Source organism: Dendrobates tinctorius, unplaced genomic scaffold (assembly GCF_039654945.1).
Source record: "Dendrobates tinctorius isolate UK_male_01 unplaced genomic scaffold, ASM3965494v1 ptg000014l, whole genome shotgun sequence".
NCBI classification, from domain to species: Eukaryota; Metazoa; Chordata; class Amphibia; order Anura; family Dendrobatidae; genus Dendrobates; species Dendrobates tinctorius.
The window spans coordinates 10195138-10215428 of NW_027361682.1; the positions used below are offsets into that span (position 1 = coordinate 10195138).

The 20291-nt window shown below is 48.0% G+C and overlaps 1 protein-coding gene across 4 annotated transcripts in view; it reads right to left on the reverse strand.

Moving 5' to 3' along the window:
* B3GNTL1 (UDP-GlcNAc:betaGal beta-1,3-N-acetylglucosaminyltransferase like 1) overlaps positions 1-20291 on the reverse strand; it is a 254602-nt gene that overhangs the window by 15054 nt on the left and 219257 nt on the right. For 3 of the 4 annotated variants that reach the window (XM_073559612.1, XM_073559613.1, XM_073559614.1), the window contains 4 exons: positions 10911-10979; positions 8847-8921; positions 7050-7143; positions 1056-4405 (listed from right to left, as the gene is read on the reverse strand). In XM_073559612.1, coding sequence (XP_073415713.1) covers positions 7063-7143; positions 8847-8921; positions 10911-10979 — 225 coding nt within the window. In that variant the 3' untranslated portion in view covers positions 1056-4405; positions 7050-7062. Of the gene's footprint in view, positions 1-1055; positions 4406-7049; positions 7144-8846; positions 8922-10910; positions 10980-20291 lie in introns of those variants that run through there. The other variant, XR_012226679.1, reaches the window with a different exon arrangement.

Consider the following 20291-nt stretch of genomic DNA (forward strand, 5'->3'; position numbering starts at 1 on the left):
CGTTCTCTCCCGTACTGCACAGCCCTACATCATCTCCAACATCCCTATGTACCTTCCTACCCATCCTCTCCCGTACTGCACAGCCCTATATACTCCCACATTCCTATGTATCTTCCTACCCATCTACTCCTGTGCTATACAGCCCTACATAATCTCCAACATCCTTATGTACTGTACCTTCCCACTTGTCTTCTCCACAGTGCTGCACCACCATTTATCTCCCTCATGTCTACCACTATACTCGTCCTCTCCACAGTACTGCACCACCCTACATCTCTTCTCACATCTCTACCACCCTATCCAACATCTCCACAGTGCTGTACCACCCTAACCTCCTACATATTTGTCAACCACCCTACCCATGCTATCTGTTCTTGTAATATATAAGACTAACATCTTCCATAATCCGATGCTGTCACTATGACTTCTCTGGAACTGTACCAGTTCTTTGCTACACCACACATATCAGTTAAATTCCCAATATCCACAGTTTTTGGCTCACCACATGTACTCTCTGAACTGTAAAAAGTGTCGAAGAATATGTAATATATATTGAGCAAGCAGCAGGGGAGCAGAAAGATGAACAGGTAGCGAGGGTCTTCCTGCTAGAAATATCCCCTCCACATTAAGGTTCCTCATCCTTGTGACAGGCATGAACCCTCTTTGAATACATTTCAGTCAGGTCTGCGGTGTTAACACTTTGTAGAGGGAGGGGTAATGGCTGTACTGTTTCATGTTGAGCCAGGGCACTGTAAACATTTCACGGGTTCATATAATCCTCTAGATTTGGAGCAATGGCCCCCGAGGAATTTAACGCTCCTGGTAAGTGTAATTGAAGGATATTAAAAACTATTTGGAATTTCGGGGCCCCCCACTTTTTCCCTCTTTTGTAGCCGACAGCAGTATCTTCACACCAACCTGATCCCCCACTGACACGATCAATGAGATCAGTTACAAGAGCAGGTTCACATATCACCACGCGTTACACGTCTGCATGCATATAACAATTGCTTCTGAAAGGTCTCGTGCACTACAGAGCTGAAGGTTTGCTGCAATGTATCCGGCAATGCTTTATTCAAATTAAGGTCAGCTGACACATGGTAAGGTTTTAATACTATACACAGGGTAGGTCTGTCCCGATGGGCACACCTTGTCGCGGTGGGATGGTTTTTATACTTTTTTGATCAAAATAGCATTAACTAAGTATCCTATGTTATTTCCATGTACTATTACTATGTACTTATTTACTTACTACAGGGTATATGCTGATTTTTTTTCTTCTTGGGTTTTATCTGTGCTCTTACATTGTGCACTTATACCAGCATTTAGTCAGGCTCATATACATCATTTATGGACTGGAAGATCATCTGTTCCCCCACCTTTATTTCACAGATAGTACATGGCTCCCCTTAATGACAAGAGATGGATATACCTCAGTGACCCCAGAGCGTACAAAACAGAGGGAGGCATCATGGCCTAGTCATAAGAATAAAGAGGCCAGAGCTGGAGCGACGCATGGAGGGGACACCGGCGCAAGAACGGGTGAGAAGCCAGGTCACCGTGATAGTTTCTTGCCTTTTAACCCCTTCCTGGGCACTGTAAATGTGGCGCCCCTGAGGGTTCAGTTGCCACAGAGGTACTGCACCTCCTCCTGAGGTGTGGTGCCCCACCATCCAGGTAAGTTTCGGGCTCCGGACCACGCTCCAACACTCGCATCCCACACAACACAGTAGTTCAGCAAAGCCACATTGCGGCTCCCTGCTTGGAGTGTAGCAGAGCACCTTTGGTGGTTCCCTGCTTGGAACACGAATCGTGCTGGGAGGCGGGTGGAGTTAGAATACATAAAAGAGTGGGAAGGTTCAGAATTTCGGTCAGTCAGTCAGTGAGTTCAGTTCAGAGGAGTGAGGAGAGAAGATCCCTGGGAGAGGGATGGAGGAAGGAGGTGCTGCAGCAGATCTCAGTGACCTGGGTCTGCTGGCATGGGAAAGAAAAGAAGGAGAAAGACATTGAACCGAAACCTGATCTTCCATAAGAAGGAAAGGCGACTTCGGAACGTAGGAGTAAAAGGGAACAGAGGACGTGGGTTAGGAGAGAACCCTGCCTAGAAGTTCTAAGCGCAAGGCTGGGGCCCGGTCCCCGAGGTTGTATGGATACTAATGGTTCTGCAGCAGACACCGGTGGAGTAGTGGGCTGTAAATGCACTACTCCCAACTCAGACGTGGGGGCACAACAGCAACATTGATAGAGAGCCGGGACTTAGGAACAAGGAGTCCCCGAAGCAGGCTACAGCTGTCTGCCGTTCAAGGAAAGTTCATAAGAACGTTTGTCAGGAGGAACTCCAATGTAACTCAGTACTTGGAGTACTTCACACTAAAAAGCGCTATAGAGGAGACGTTCAGAAAGGCACATGTTGGCGGAGTGTTGGAAGGGAGCATCCTATCTTGCCTGGAGGTTGATTGAGTCCCTGACCCGGAGGACACGGCACGGAGGCGGGCACCTGTGTGTACTACAGACTGTGAGTAAAGCTTTGGAACTACAAGCCCTGGTGTCCTCCATTCATTCCTGCGCCAACACACCTGGTACCGCTACATCTGGGTACCAGCTTCTACACCGCTTGTGCCTCTCCTCTACCCCTGCATCTACACTGCCCTGGGACTACAGCTCCACCTGTGGGGAGCTTCACTATCTTGGCTGCAACACACCACCAGCCCCAGAGGATCTGCATGCAGCGTCGGCTTAACATCTCACTTGCCGAGCACCACAGGTGGCATCACGAACTGTTCATTTAATCCATCACATTCCACCATCGCATCTCCCCTTTTACTTGGGCGCCCAGGGCCACGGACCGGGTCACCACTGCTGTGACACATCCCACTGATACCGGCCCGATACCGAGTACCCCACAGCCCTGGGAGGGCGACCCATAAACTCTGCAAAACATTGGATTTTGAATACCGTAAATTTGCGATTGATGGAATTTGCAAAATTTGGGGAAATTTTAGCTGAATTTCAAATGATGTGATCCTCCGTGAGGCTGAAAGTACAGACGATGTCCCTGGTTTCGTAGGGGAAGACGCCACCCAGGACCCGCAGGGTATATTTTCCATCCGAGCGCTGTGTATGGGAGCGCGAGGGTTCGGGATCCAGCAGATAGGGAGTGGAGGAGCTAATGTGATGCAGATGTCCGTAGGTGTATTCTTCCCTGCCAGGAATGCATTAGTGAGACCCCCACAGACCCCGAATCAAGAGCTGCGCCCAGTCTCCCTATTGTTCAACTGGTTACTAATTTTGCTTTGTTTCTATTCCTAACCCTTTTCACGATCTCCGCTTGCTTTTGTGAACTGAAACAGCCAGTCGTATTACAGCTGAGGGTTTGTTACAATTCTCTGTAAGCTGAATACATCAGGTATCGCTCCCGTCCCGATGGTTCGGTACAGTGTATCAGTGGAAAGCCTGGGCTGTTTAATTAATATAGGCATTGATGCAATGTAGCAAACCTTCAGCCGTGGGAAATGTTAGGTCGATGATAACGTCACCTGTGATTGGCTGCAGCGGTGAGTGTACGGCATGTCACTCTGCCTCATGATGTTGTATGATGGCTGTAGTGCACAGACATGAAAAACCTAGCTGGATGCAACAGATGAGGAATCAGTGAGCGCAGGCCTAATGGCGGCCAGCAGGAGGCGCCATACACCCATCATGTCGGGTGTGCCGTCCATCACACGCCTGTAGCAGGATGATGTTTGTTGTACTGACACCTGCTGTGAATTACTCCATGATCCCGTCTCCTCCTTGTACAGCGGCGGCGGCATCCCGCTGATGTGTTTACAGGAGTAGTGCTGACACTTCACATCTCATCCACAACACAGGGCTGGGAATGCTGGGAGCTGTAGTCCTGGGGAGGATGCAGACTATGTACTAACAAATCGCAGACGCCGTTCATGTGGTGCGAGGGTGGCGGTCGGATCATTATATAGAACGGACGAGGCTACTGCGTCTTTAAGAGTGAAAAATCAAATCTTTGTTCAAGATCTCTGTTTGCTGTCAGTGAAAGGAAGCCTTGCTGCTTACATGTAGAGGGCTGAGCTCCCCTTCATTACTGATGCTTCTTGTATATGGATTGTCTGCTCAATCCTCTGTGAGCAGCATTAGGACAGGAGGCATGGGCAGCCTCTGGCTGTGAGCGAGATGAATGGAGACTGTATGGTTGTGCCTCAGCGACACCGGGGTCATCAGGCCGATGTCATGTGCACTGTGCTGTGACTGCTGCAGCGCCGTCCATCGCCTCATGTACCGTGTGCCAAGCCTCCACCTCAGCCTCCATCCTCTCATGGTGTTGTCCATCGCTCCCCTCGTGCTCAGGTGTCATTTTTCGTGTCCTGCCCTTTCCATGGTAGAAAAGAAGCTGAAAGAAAGAGGGCAGCTTAGAAGGGCCCCAATATGTACTAAATGGGGGGCTCCATCCTGTGCTAAGTGGAGGGTTCCACCACATCCTGCTCCATGGGGGAACTCAGTCACATACTACCCCATATGTCAGGGGGCTCCACTACATACGCCATAGGGGGCACCACCACATAGATCAAGGGAGGCGCCAACACATACTCCACTGGGAACTCCACCACAAACATCGATTGGCTCTGCCACATACTTCACAGGGGATAGCACTACCTACAGTTACATACACCACGGAGGGTTCCACCACATACTACGCAGGGGGATCCACCACTCACTCCACTGGGAACTCCACCACAAACATCGGTGGGCTCCGCCACATACTTCACAGGGGATAGCACTACCTACAGTTACATACACCATGGAGGGTTCCACCACATACTACACAGGGGGATCCACCACTCACTCCACTGGGAACTCCACCACAAACATCGGTGGGCTCCGCCACATATTTCACGGGGGTGGCACTACCTACAGTTACATACACCACGGAGGGTTCCACCACATACTATCAAATATACTACGGGGTATTCCACCACATACTACACAGGGGGCTCCACCACACACTCCACTGGGAACTCCACCACAAACATCGGTGGGCTTCGCCACATACTTCACGGGGGCGGCGCTATCTACAGTTACATACATCACGGAGGGTTCCACCACCTACTATCAAATATACTACGGGATATTCCACTACATAGGGGGCTCCACCACACACTCCACTGGGAACTTCACCACAAACATCGGTGGGCTCCGCCACATACTTCACGGGGGGGGGGGGGGGGGGTGGCACTACCTATAGTTACATACACCACAGGGGGTTCCACCACATACTATCAAATATACTACGGGGTATTCCACCACATACTACACAGGGGGCTTCACCACACACTCCACTGGGAACTCCACCACAAACATCGGTGGGCTCCGCCACATACTTCACAGGGGGCGGCACTATCTACAGTTACATACACCATGGAGGGTTCCACCATGCCATACATCACAGGGGACACCACTATATACACCATGGAGGGCTTCACAACATACACCACAGGGGATGCCACCACATACACCATGGGGGCCTCCTCCACATATACAATGGGCGGACTCCACCACATATTACATTCAAGGTCAAACGTTTTGAGACTGACACACATTTTTGTTTTTGCATTCTGCTACTTTAGAATTGTTTTAGCCTTTTAGTTGGATGTTTCTCTGGTTACTGAAGGTCAACTATAAACATTTCATGAAGTTTCATTACATAACGTTAATGGAAAAACTGAATATTTCCAGTGCTGCCCCTTATTTCTCCAGACTTCTGCCCTTTGCCCTGGCTGCTGGATAACAGCTTCTGGGCCAGATCCTGACTGATGGCGGCCCATTCTTGTCTCATCAGGGTTCGGAGATTATCACAATTTCTGTGTTTTTGTTTGTTGCTTTTTGAGCATTGGCCACAATTTCTCAATTCGACGGAGACCTGGGGAGATTTCTGGTCAAAATTAGGTCCAAAATTTAAATGCTTTGTTTTACGAGCCACATACTAATCCCTTTTGTTTTCTGACATAGTCTCCTTCATACTGGAAAAAGCATCATCACCAAATTGTTCCTAGATCATTGGGAGAAGTTGCTTTTGGTTGATATTTAGATCCCAATCTTTATTCATGGCTGTGTTCTTAGGCAAAATTGTGAGTGAGGCGTAACCCCCACGTGAATGGTCCCAGGATGCTTTACAGTTGGCATACGCTGGACTCATGGTAGCGCTGGCCTTTTCTTCTCCGGTCAAACATTCTTCCAGATGTCCCAGTCTCAAGAGGGCTTCATTACAGAAAATAACTTTACTCCGTCATCTGCAGTCCAGTCCCTGTACTTCTGCAGAATGTCAGTCTATCCTTTGATGTTTTTTATGGAGAGAAGTGGCTTCTTTGTTGTCCTTCCTGACACTATGCCACCTACAAAATCCTTTGCCTCACTGTTTAAGATACACTGACACTGCCTGCTGCCATCCCTGAGCAAGCTCTGCACTGTTGTTAAACTGAACCCATAGCTGAATCTCTTTATCAGGTGGTCCTAAGACTTGCTGAACTTTCTAGGGCATCCTGACACCTTCGTCACAGCAAGTGAACCTCTCTCTTTGATGTCCCTGATGATCTGATGAATGGTCGATTTAGGGGCAATGTCCTTGCCGGTAAAGCCCTTCTGATGCAAAGCAATGATGACTGCAAGTGTTTCTTGGAGGTAATCATGGTTAACAGAAGAAGACAATAATATAAAACACAAGCCACCAGTCTGCTCTTATAATTCAATAAGCTGCCTTGTCCTCGTTAACATTTTTTCCTGAGCTAACAAGATCACTGATATGATACAAACAGGTCATTTTCTTGATGAAATTCTGTGGAAATGCTTTTTTTCATGATCAGGATTGACTTTGCAATTCATCTCATCGATCTTCATAACAATTTAGAGTTAATGCAAATTGCAGCTATAAAAACTGAAGCGGCAAACTTTGTGAAAACCAAAATTTGTGTCTGTCTCAAAACTTTTGCACCCTAGGGGGCTCCACCACATACTGCACCAGCTCCCGAACATTAGAATACCTGTGGAGAAGTCTCAGCTAAAGTGATAATAATCTTCTCCCTCCTTCAGGTTCAGAGATCGCAGATTGTCCTCAAACCCTCCTCCTGTCAGGTCCTGCAGAGGAGAGGACACACTCAGTATATCCAGACTCTCTCCTGTCCAAAGGGATCAGTACTAAAAAGCGACATATCACCAAATGACATCTTTCTAAAACACTCTATTTTTAATTTCTGATATTTAACATATCTGCTTAGTGTCAATGAATGAGAACAATCTAATTTGCATCCGGTCTTTTTCTTATTTATAAGTGTCCTGATCTAACACTTCTCAGAGCTGAGGGTTTGCTACAGCTGTACCCTATCAACACAATTATCAGCAGCACAAATCTGTCTTCTGTGCTGAGGTGTTGTTACACTGTATCGGTGCACTAAAATGTATCTATATTTTGGTGATCCATGCTTTGGCACAGGTGATTGTGTAGACTGGATATAACTGTTACAAACCCGCGGCTGTGACAGAAAAAGTCAAGACTAAACAATATTTACATGACTCACTGATAGTAAGCAGTGATCGTGAAACAGGAGCACAACATGGGTATTTTCTGTTTTGTTTGCACCACATGGAGTTTTCTGTATCTACTTGGCTTGCTCTGGGGTTGTCATGGCAGCATCAACCAATCAGAAGGACACATTGACAGGAATGGAGGTCACATGATGAAAAGTCGACCGCTGCTACCATGGCGACCTCAGAGCAAGCATAATACAGAAGGGTAAATAAAAAAACAAGGTGAATATTAGAAGGCGCAATTGTCCCGCTGCCACGTGAAGCAGAGGGTTTTCTTCATCCCAGCACGTTCCTTCAAGTCATTAATACATCAAAGGTAACACCTGCAGCCTCGCTCGCTTGCAGCTCCTGAATCCCGACTTTATTCTCTTCTTTATAGGGTCTGGAATAAACCTGGTGAAAGGCGGTGGGAGATCCTAACGACCAGCCAGAGTTAACCCTTCATAAGGGGAAGCGAGGGCAGCACGGCGATCATGTGGCGACCTATGGGAGAAATCTAGACACTACGGCCATTAAGATGAATTAGGTCATCAGGGTCCTGGGTGTAATCTGTAATTATGGAGACGCATAATTCTACATAGGAGCTGTATATACAAAACGGTAGTTTTAAAAAAAATTTGGCTTTTTTGCACTGGAGCAATAAAACAAAACGTGGTAACTCCAGCACTTTCAGCAGACCCCGCACACTGGATGGAAGACTGCAGCTGGTGCCTGAGGTCACCCCCCGCAGGTGAGATCCATTTTGCACACTTTTATTATTCGGACACATGAATGTGACCACATGAGAGGAGCGTGGCCGCAGCGTAAGATGTGGGGAGCCTTCTATCAATAGCCGGGTGGGGTCCAGGGCGGACCCCCGGCCTCATGTGGCTTCGGAGCAGCAGAACCGCGGGTCTTTTGTTGGGTTTACGATTCTTCAGATTTGCCGCCTGTGAAGTATTTCTATAACATTGGGGCGGCCGCTTCCCGACCACATCTGAGGTGGCAGCCATAACTGCTGGGTCTGGGGTCTATAATCAGACCCTTCAGCACCTCCATGGGTTAACCTCTTGCCGTACAAGTCCCGTCGTCGCCTCTCTCTCATCTTGAATGTTGGAGGACCCCCCAGCTCAGTCTGTCATAATGAAAGGCAGCAGCTCATAGTACAGATGGGAGCTGCGAGAAGTCATGGCTCCTGACAGATTACCTCGCTGGTGTCAGCCACTCCACACCTAATGATACAGACGGTCAGGACGTTCCTCAGGATCACTCACCAATTTGACACAGATGATAAATGGAGGTTTGGCTTCGGAGAAGTGCAGAACTGGGATGCGGGGCTTTGGGTGCTTCTGTAAGAAATAAGGAGGAATTACATGTGCCACAATGTCGGCTGAGCTGCACTGTCTACTGGAGTAAGACTATCACCTCTCATCCATGCTTTACACTGCAGCTGTCCTCCATTAGAACACAGCTATGATCAGTGACTCAGTCTGAGATACAAATCCCATCTGTCTGTTCCATATTGTCCTTCTTGCTTTTCACTGCATCACTACTCTAGTACAACATATATAGGCAGGTTGTTTACTGGGGTCTAAAGAAGTTTGGAATCCACCTACTACCTTAGCAGAGGCTCAAGCTTTTTCTCTCTTCCATGCTTTACACTGCATCTGCTCTCCATTAGGACACATCTATGATCAGTTCCAGCTGCCCCTGTCTATTGGAGTTTGAAGTATGTCTCATTATAGGTATCAGACTTCTGTCCATTCTATATTGCCCCCATGCTTTACACTGTCTCTCTGCTCCAGTAAGCAATGACTCCAGCTTAGCAGCATTGTCTATTGGAGCATGAGATAGAAAACCATCCCGTCTCTTCTGCCTATTCAGATATGAACAGTGACATTGTCTGGTGCCATCTTACAAATCCCCCTGTCTCCTCACAAGGCTGAGATCTCTTCCTGTTGTATACTGCCCCATACTTTTTACTGCATCACTGCTCTACTGTGTGTGACAGCGATCAGCGATCGGCCCCCCTGCCGGTATCGCTGATCGCTGTACGAAAGGCCAGGACTTTTCTTTGGTCGCTGGTCTCCCGCATCGCTGCGTGTGACAGGCAGGAGACCAGCGATCAGCTGGTAACTAACGAACACAGAGACGCCGCTCAATCGGCATCGCTGTGCTGATCGCTGGTGAAGCTGTCTGTGTGAAAGCTCACCAGCGATCATGTAGCGACTCACCAGCGATCCTGACACGTTGATATCGTTGTCGGGATCGCTGGTGAGTCGCTATGTATGACGGGGCCCTTAGCCACAACTATGCACATTGTCTACTGGAGCTTGAGGAAATCTGAAATCCACCTCTCATCAGCGGCTCAGGTTACTGATTTATGTTTCTCCTATGCTTTACACTGCAGCTGTCCTCCATCAGTACACATCTATGATCAGTAATTCCAGTCTAGCTATATTGCCTAGCAGTGTGGGAGGTACCTTAAATCCATCCTGTCTCATCACAAGGCTCCGACATTTGATTGTCCTATAATGTCGCCATGCTTTACACTGTATCACTGCTGCATTAAACCACAGCTATGGCTAGTACAGTCACTGTTCACATGCTCTTTGGCTTACTGGGGCAAGAAGGCACTAGTCAGTGTAGCTAGGCTGGAATCACTGATGGAGGGTAACTGCAGGGAAGAGATAGCAGCTTAGTCTTTGATGAGATAGGTGGATTTAACAGTACTCCATGCTCCAACAGACTATGCACTTAGGCTGGGGTCACAGATAACAGTTGTACCCTGATAAAGCAGAGCTGAAGTGTAAAGCATAGTGCAGCACAGGCAGCAGTCTGACTCCATGCTGTGCTCTGCTGTCACCGTGCTCTATTCAGGTTCTCAGGGTGATGTCATCAGTCTTCTCCATGATATAATCCAGATATTGATGCTCAAATGGAGGGGGAAAGGGCGAGTGCTGACATTGTATGCGAGCGCTGACACTGTGTGCGAGCGCTGACAATGTGTGCGAGCGCTGACAATGGGGACAAATGCTGACAATGTGTGCGAGCGCTGACAATGGGGACAAACGCTAACAATGGGGGGCAAATACTAACAAACTGCAAGTGCTAACAATGGGGGTGAATGCTGCAATGGGGTGAGCGCTGACATTGTGCAAGTGCTGACAATACGGGCGAGCGCTGGCATTGGGGCTGCAACTCTCAACCAGCATCCCGAATATCTGCTTTGTGGACCACTTTTGTTTTAAAGTGAAAATGTTCTTATTTTACACATGTTGAGCTTTAACAAAGATGCTGGGAGTTGTAGTACTGCTACAAAGATTCTTGTCTCTCACCTCAGATTCTTCAAATGTGTAGAAACCTTTGGAAATTTTTTTGGTGTCAACATCACAGAAAGCAACAACCTAAAGACACAAAATAACCCAAATCATCACCACAACAAATCATCAAAGTATCTCCTCCTGACCAGCAAGTGGAACTGACACTAACATCAAATGCGGAGAAATAGTGAGTGCAGCTCTGGGGTATAATACAGAACGTAACTCAGGATCAGTACAGGATTAGTAATGTATGTACACAGTGACTGCACCAGCAGAATAGTGAGTGCAGCTCTGCAGTATAATACAGGATGTAACTCAGGATCAGTAATGTAATGTATGTACACAGTGACTGCACCAGCAGAATAGTGAGTGCAGCTCTGGGGTATAATACAGGGTGTAACTCAGGATCAGTACAGGATAAGTAATGTAATGTATGTACACAGTGACTGCACCAGCAGAATAGTGAGTGCAGCTCTGGAGTATAATACAGGATGTAATTCAGGATAAGTAATGTAATGTATGTACACAGTGACTGCACCAGCAGAACAGTGAGTGCAGCTCTGGAGTATAGGATGTTGTTGGTAGCAGTAACTGTTCTTCTGTACATAACATGGCAATAATGAGTAGAATAAACCTCTGTTGCTTTCCCGTCTGTAGACTTGGCGACACTTTGCCTCCTGGTGACCCTAACAGAAGCCCAGCGCTGAGATGCTGTCACCTATTAACTTGTCACCACTCTATAAACCCAGCAGATCTGTCATGCATCAAGTTCAATGTTTAGATATTTGTCTGAGGTCAAGTTACAAAGTGACCCAAAAATCTCCCGACAAGCAATTAAAAGAGCCATGCTGTAAATCAGAACCAGTGACAGCAGCACAGCAATAAGGAACTACAGTAACGAAAAAGGTCCCCCCCCTCCTCTGCTTTACCAAAAGAAAAAACTCCACGATGACTTTCTGATTCTGGAAATGTGGGTGACAACTATAATGATCATAGCCACACAGCGACTGACTGACACACCGAGATTCTTGAAATGTAATTTATACATCTTCTCCCCCTGTTGATATTATTCAGGAAGAGATGTGTGCACTAGTCCTGCTTTATACTCTGGAGCTGTAATCAACCTTCTGCTGGTGCAGTCACTGTGTACATACATTACATTACTTATCCTGTACTGATCCTGAGTTACTTCTTGTATTATACTCCAGAGCTGCACTCACTATTCTGCTGGTGGAGTCACTGTGTACATACATTACATTACTTATCCTGTACTGATCCTGAGTTACATCCTGTATTATATCCCAGAGCTGCACTCACTATTCTGCTGGTGGAGTCACTGTGTAACATACATTACATTACTTATCCTGTACTGATCCTGGGTTACATTCTGTATTACACCCCAGAGCTGCACTCACAATTCTGCTGGTGGAGTCACTGTATACATACATTACTGATCTTGTACTGATCCTGAGTTACATCCTGTATTATAGTCCAGAGCTGCACTCCCTATTCTGCTGGTGCAGTCACTGTGTACATACATTACATTACTTATCCCGTACTGATCTTGAGTTACATCCTGTATTATACTCCAGAGCTGCACTCACTATTCTGCTGGTGCAGTCACTATGTACATACATTACATTACTTATCCTGTACTGATCCTGAGTTACATCCTGTATTGTGCTCCAGAACTACACTCACTATTCTGCTGGTGCAGTCACTGTGTACACACATTACATTACTTATCCCGTACTGATCCTGAGTTACATCCTGTATTATACTCCAGAGCTGCGCTGCACTCACTATTCTGCTGGTGCAGTCACTGTACACATGCATTACATTACTGATCCTGAGTTACATCCTGTATTATACTCCAAAGCTGCACTCACTATTCTGCTGGTGCAGTCACTGTGTACATACATTACATTACTTATCCTGTACTGATCCTGAGTTACATCCTGTATTATACCCCAGAGCTGCACTCACTATTCTGCTGGTGCAGTCACTGTATACATACATTACATTACTTATCCTGTACTGATCCTGAGTTACATCCTGTATTATACCCCAGAGCTGCACTCACTATTCTGCTGGTGCAGTCACTGTATACATACATTACATTACTTATCCTGTACTGATCCTGAGTTACATCCTGTATTATACCCCAGAGGTGCACTCACTAGTCTGCTGGTGCAGTCACTGTGTACATACATTACTTATCATGTACTGATCCTGAGTTACCTCCTGTATTATACTCCAGAGCTGCACTCACTATTCTGCTGGTGCGGTCACTGTGTACATACATTACATTACTTATCCTGTACTGATCCTGAGTTACCTCCTGTATTATACTCCAGAGCTGCACTCACTATTCTGCTGGTGCAGTCACTGTGTACATACATTACTTATCCTGTACTGATCCTAAGTTACATCCTGTATTATACTCCAGAGCTGCACTCACTATTCTGTTTTGTTGCGGCTGATGTCCATAGCGGGGGAAGCCGGACCCTCAGTCCTGCCGCTTGCAGACAGTTCAGTCTATCCCCCATCATGCGCCCTTCACGCGGTGGGTGGTCTTTCGGACAGACTTATTACAATAATGGCAGTAGGATCTGCAGCCTTCCTTCTGGCTGTTCTGTGTGTTGTGCATATTTGTTTTCTTCCAGTCAATGGGCCTTGTGTCTGGCAGAGAACTCTGAGCTCGTCACCCGGGGACACGTCACCACCGATCACCGCCGCCATATACATGTCTGCTACATGTTTATTTACTGTGTGAGTGGCTACCTGCAGGGAATATCTGCCACCAGTGTGTACAGACACAGGGTGAGGGAGTGCAATGTGTATCTAACCCTATCCTGTGTGATACCGTCTGTAATCCTATCCTGTGTGATACCGTCTGCTGAGCCGTGTATGTAATCCTATCATGTGTGATACTGTCTGCTGTGCTGTGTATCTAATCCTATCATGTGATACTGTCTGCTGAGCTGTGTATCTAATCCTATCATGTGTGATACTGGAAGTTGAGCTACGTATGTAACCCTATCACGTGTGATACTAGGAGCCGAGTCATAAATCTAACCCTATCATGCGAGATACTGTCTGCTGACTGGCTCAGGGTGGGGGGCCGCTGTTATGGCACTGAGTCTGAGATTGGGGCTGCTGACCGGCTCGAGGTGGGGTGGGTCGCTGACCGGCTCAAGGTGGGGATGGGGGGTTGCTGACCAACTCGGGGTGAGGGCCGCTGTCATCGCACTGGGTGTGAGATGGGGGCCGCTGACCAGCTCGGGGTGGGGGCTGGTGAAAGGCTGGGGGTGGGGGCCACTGACCGGCTCTGGGTGGAGGAATCGCTGACTAGCTCGAGGTGAGGGGCCGCTGACTGGTTCGAGGTGGGGGATCGCTGAAGGGCTCTGGGTGGGGGATCACTGAATGGCTCGAGGTGAGGGGTCGCTGAACGGTTCGAGGTGGGGGATCACTGAAGGGCTCTGGGTGGGGGATTCCTGACCGGCTCGGGGTGGGCGATCGCTGACCGGCTCGAGGTAGGGGGCCACTGATCAGCTCGAGGTGGGGGTCCGCTGACCGGCTCGAGGTGGGGGCCCGCTGACTGGCTCGAGGTGGGGGCCCGCTGACCGGCTCGAGGTGGGGGCCCGCTGACCGGATTGGGGTGGGGGTCAATGTTATGGCACTGGGTCTGGGGTGATGCTTGGTGATATAGGTCCAGGCGCTGTGTGCAGAACATCCGCTGATCCCAGCAGATGATCCTCCACACCATCCGCTTCCCTTCTGCTTCCACTGGGGACTCATCCTCGGCTCCTGGACTCTTGCAGCAGGTGAGCAGGATGCCTGTAAAAGCGCCGTTTGGATACTGCTGTCATGGCGACATGCCGCTAACAGTCTGGAAGAGGAGTTTGGAGGGGGATGCTGACGTAATGTAAGCTATTCCTCGCCTGACCACCGAGGACTCCAGCAGACCTGTTTCTATCATCAGCCTCATTTCTTGGGAATATTCGCATATTCGGATTTAATGTCAGGATCGAGAAGTGGAGCCAAAGCTGCACATGTCTGACCCGGCCGATCGAGCTGCATTGCGTATGGATTAACGCTTTCATTACTGCTACTTCCTGTGACAGCAATGGTGTACAACAAATTCCAGCATGTACGGCCAGGTGTGAGAGCACATTCCCTCCGATTATGCACGGCTGTGTGCCGATTGGACAGGCACCGTCAAAGAGGCTCCTCAGCACCAAAATGTCAGCGTCTCATCATTTTACAGCTTGTGTCTGGCTTCTTTTAAATTAATGGGGCTGACCTGCAATACCACATACAACCTGTGGACAAGTATGGCACTATATTTGGAAGCCAAGCTAGAAGTCAACCTTTTCCTGTCCTCTACACTTCTTTTAATGTTTATCACTAATGTTTGTCTGTTGTGATCTCCTGGAACAGGATGGTGGAATACAGTGAGAGGACATGGGATAATAGGGACAGGAGAGACAGAAATGGGATAAGAAGGGCAGGAGTGACAGGACACGGGATAAGAGGAGCAGAAGAGACAAGACATGGGACAATAGGGGCAGGAGAGACAGAAATGGGATAAGACGGGCAGGAGTGACAGGACACGGGATAATAGGGGCAGGAGAGACAGAAATGGGATAAGAAGGGCAGGAGTGACAGGACACGGGATAAGAGGAGCAGAAGAGACAAGACATGGGACAATAGGGGCAGGAGAGACAGAAATGGGATAAGACGGGCAGGAGTGACAGGACACGGGATAAGAGGAGCAGAAGAGAAGACATGGGACAATAGAGGCAGGAGAGACAAATGGGATAAGAAGGGCAGGAGTGAAAGGACACGGGATAAGAGGAGCAGAAGAGACAAGACATGGGACAATAGGGGCAGGAGAGACAGAAATGGGATAAGAAGGGCAGGAGTGACAGGACACGGGATAAGAGGAGCAGAAGAGACAAGACATGGGACAATAGGGGCAGGAGAGACAGAAATGGCATAAGAAGGGCAGGAGAGACAGGACACGGGATAAGATGAGCAGAAGAGACAAGACATGGGACAATAGGGGCAGGAGAGACAGAAATGGCATAAGAAGGGCAGGAGTGACAGGACATGGGATAAGAGGAGCAGAAGAGAGAAGACATGGGATAAGAGGGGACGGAGAGACAGAAATGGGATAAGAAGGGAAGGAGTGACAGGATATAGGAAAGAGGGGCAGGAAAGATAGGACATGCAAAAGAGGGACAGGAAAGACAGGACATGGGATAAGAGGAGCAGAAGAGACAAGACATGGATAATAGAGGCAGGAGAGACAAATGGGATAAGAAGGGCAGGAGTGACAGGACATGGGATAAGAGGAGCAGAAGAGACAAGACATGGATAATAGAGGCAGGAGAGACAAATGGGATAAGAAGGGCAGGAGTGACAGGACATGGGATAAGAGGAGCAGAAGAGACAAGACATGGGACAATAGGGGCAGGAGAGACAAATGGGATAAGAAGGGCAGGTGTTATGAATGAGTCACCGGAGGAGGAAAAAACAAAAATGCAAGCTAAGTCCAGAAAACCGGAGAGGTTGGTAGCTAGCGGATTGCAGACCCCTGAACCTATTCACAACAACTAACAGTAGCCGTGGAGCGTTCCTACGGTGTTCCTAGACGCCTCGTCACAGCCGGAGAACTACATAAGCCTAAAGAAAGAAAGGGGAAATCTAAACTGCCCCAGAGCAGACTCCAAAGCAATAGACAGCCCCCAACATGTATTGTCGGTGAAAACAGATGAAAACACAAACACAGACAGAAAGACAGGCAGAGCAAACGATGGGGCCCAACTAACTAGATAGGACAGGACAGAAAAGATGTTGGCTGCAATCCGCAAAAACCCTACCAAAAATGTTCCAACACGTCTGATAGGAAAAACGGCCCTGAAGTCACTAGACTTCAAAATCCCTATATCAGCACTCCGATATATTCTGAAGCAGAGCAAAAGAGATTAAACCGATCAGGGACAAAAATGGAAATTCAGCAAAGCCCCAGCCGGGGCAGCTGAACACAAAACTAAGCAAATCAGACAAAATCTCATGGAACAATAACAGAGCAAAACTTAGCTTTAGAAGACGGGAACTGAACTGGAGACCAGAGCTCAGAGCAGAGAAATCACCAGCAACCCTACAGGGCGTCGGCTGCCTTATATCCAGTCAGAGATTCCTGATGTCCAATCGCAATCCAGATGTTCAGGTGACAGGTCTCTCCCATCCAAATCAGTTTCACTACCTCCTTTCCCCAGCAGAGGGAGTTCATCGGACATCAAAGGCGAACGAGAAAATGAGCTCACAACAGGCAGGAGTGAGAGGACATGGGATAAGAGGAGCAGAAGAGACAAGACATGGGACAATAGGGGCAGGAGAGACAAATGGGATAAGAAGGGCAGGAGTGACAGGACATGGGATAAGAGGAGCAGAAGAGACAAGACATGGGATAATAGGGGCAGGAGAGACAGAAATGGGATAAGAGGAGCAGAAGAGACAAGACATGGGACAATAGGGGCAGGAGAGACAGAAATGGGATAAGAGGAGCAGAAGAGACAAGACATGGGACAATAGGGGCAGGAAAGACAAATGGGATAAGAAGGGCAGGAGTGACAGGACATGGGATAAGAGGAGCAGAAGAGACAAGACATGGGATAATAGGGGCAGGAGAGACAGAAATGGGATAAGAAGGGCAGGAGTGACAGGACATGGGATAAGAAGAGCAGAAGAGACAAGACATGGGATAAGAGGGGACGGAGAGACAGAAATGGGATAAGAAGGGCAGGAGTGACAGGATATAGGAAAGAGGGGCAGGAAAGATAGGACATGCAAAAGAGGGACAGGAAAGACAGGATATGGGATAAGAGGAGCAGAAGAGACAAGACATGGATAATAGAGGCAGGAGAGACAGAAATAGGATAAGAAGGGCAAGAAATACAGGACATATGAAAGAGGGACAAGAGAGGCAGGAGACGCAGAAAAAGGATAAGAAAAGCAGGAGAGACAGGACATAGGAAAGAGGGGAAGGAAAGACATGAGTAGGACAAGAAGGGCAGAAGAGACAGTACATGGCATAAGAGAGGCAGGAAAGACATTAGTATGACAAAAATAGACAGTACATGGGATAAAAGGAGCAGGAAAGACATGACTAATGGCCCCGTTACACACATCAATGTCCCAGCGATCCCACCAACGATTCGATGTTGACATAGACAGCCCCTCCAGCGATCAGGACCAGGGAGCAAGCTGGTTTCCAAGGTAAACAGTGGGTGTCTAAGAGCCGCGCGGCTCTTAGAAACCCGCTGTTTACATTGGAAACCAGCTCCCAGCGTCGCTGATTGCTGGTCTCTCACAGCGATGCGTGCTGGCCAGCGGGAGACCAACGATCAAAAAACGGCGATGTGTGCTGGCCAGCGGGAGACCAACGATCAAAAAACGGCCCAGGACGATGTAGCGTGATCAGCGATACCTGGCGGGGGGGGCAGTCGCTGATCCTTGTCACACACAGCGATGTCGCTGGCGAGATCGCTGTGGCGTCACAAAATCAGCAATCTCGCTGGCGACTTCGCTGTGTGTGACGGGGCCTTAAGACAAGAAGAGCAAAATAGACAGTACATGGAATAAGAGCTGCAGGAAGAGAAAGGATATTGGTTAAGAAGGGAGGGACACACAGGACATTGATAATTGGTGCAGTAAAGACAGAATACAGGATAAAAAGGCAGCAGAGAGGGGATGGGTTAAGAGGAGCAGAAGAGACAGGAACAGGGAAGAGAGGCAGGATCTGGAAATGGAGAAGGACCTTGGATAAGAGAGGCAGGAGGGACAGGATATGGGATAAGAGAGGCAAGAGACAGGGTATAGGAGGCAGGAGAGACTGGACATGGAATAAGAGAGGCAGGAGGGACAGGATATGGGATAAGAGAGGCAGCAGAAATTGGAAATGGGTTAAGGGAAGCAGGAGAGACAGGACTTCAAATAAGACAGGCAGGGGATTCAGGATATGGAAACAGAGATACAGGAAAGACAGAACATGGGAAAAGATGGGCAGGAGAGACAGGACATGGTAAAAGATGGGAGGGACAGACATAACATAGGACAAGATGAAAGACGCAGTTGAGCCAGAATATGGGATGAGAAAGAAAGGCAAGACACGAAAAGAAGGGCAGGAGAGACAGCATTGCATATGAGGGGCAGGAACCCTCAAAAGAGGCAATTACGCTCAAGCATTTGGTTTCCATCTTCGTCCACAATGATGGGAGTTACGCTCCTTCTGCTGGAAGAAGTCTGTTTAGCTTCAGTGTTTGAAATGTTAACAAGAACCCAAATCCACAACTAAATAGTGACCATCTGCAAGACGTCCTCCAGCTGCTCCTCCTGGTTTTTCTTAGAAGCACTTACCCACAGATATGTGTCAGATATGTCCTACGTCTAACTGATGCCATATCCATCCTTTGACCCCTTCATGGCTCTGCCGGTTACTACACTTAGTCGGGACCTCCAAGTCACCTATGATGGATAGAAGAGGGGCCCCCCTTTCTCCAGACCCAAGAGATTTAGTAACTGATCATAGGGTTTTTGTGCCAGAGGTAAAAATACAGCGGGCTGCGATTTTAATTATAACCACGATGAAAGGCGTATGATGTCGCAGTCTCAGAGGTTTGCCAAAGAAAACGTTAGGAAAAGGTCAGCTAGAGGGAATGGCAAGATCTGTGCGGGGGTAATTAGAAGCAGACAGGCTCGTTGAGGGGGACAGGTTACACCTACATATCATCTCTGACTGACTCATGGTCTAAGTAAGGAGGCAGCAGGGGCCTGAACCAGGGCAAAGGGGCAGCAAAGAAAAGCCCCAGAGACAAGAAGAGCAAGAGAGCCAGAAAACATAAGATAAAAGGGACAAGACAGACAAAATATGGGAAATAGGTAACAGAACTTAAAGAAAACAGGATATATAAGCAACAGGAGAGGTGGAGAGCACAGAATACGAAAGACAGGGGTGACAATGTTGGATATGACTGGCACAAGAGTCAAAAGTGAGATTTGAGGGACAGAAGAGACAAAATGAGGAATGTAAAGTTCATGAGAGACAACATTTTGGATATGAAGTGTCTGAGAGACAAAATGTTGGATACAATATGCAGGAGAGTCAAAACATGGGCAGAATACACTGGGCAGAAGAGACAGGAAGGCATTTGAAGACCAGGAAAGAGAGGACATGATAAATAAAGGGTAGAAGTGATAAGGCATAGGGTACTAATGACAGGAGAGTCAGAAAATGGGGAGACAGAATATGGGATATGAAGTGCAGGAGAGATCGTACGTGAGATATGAAGAATAGAGGATACATAACATGAGGAACACAGGGCAGGA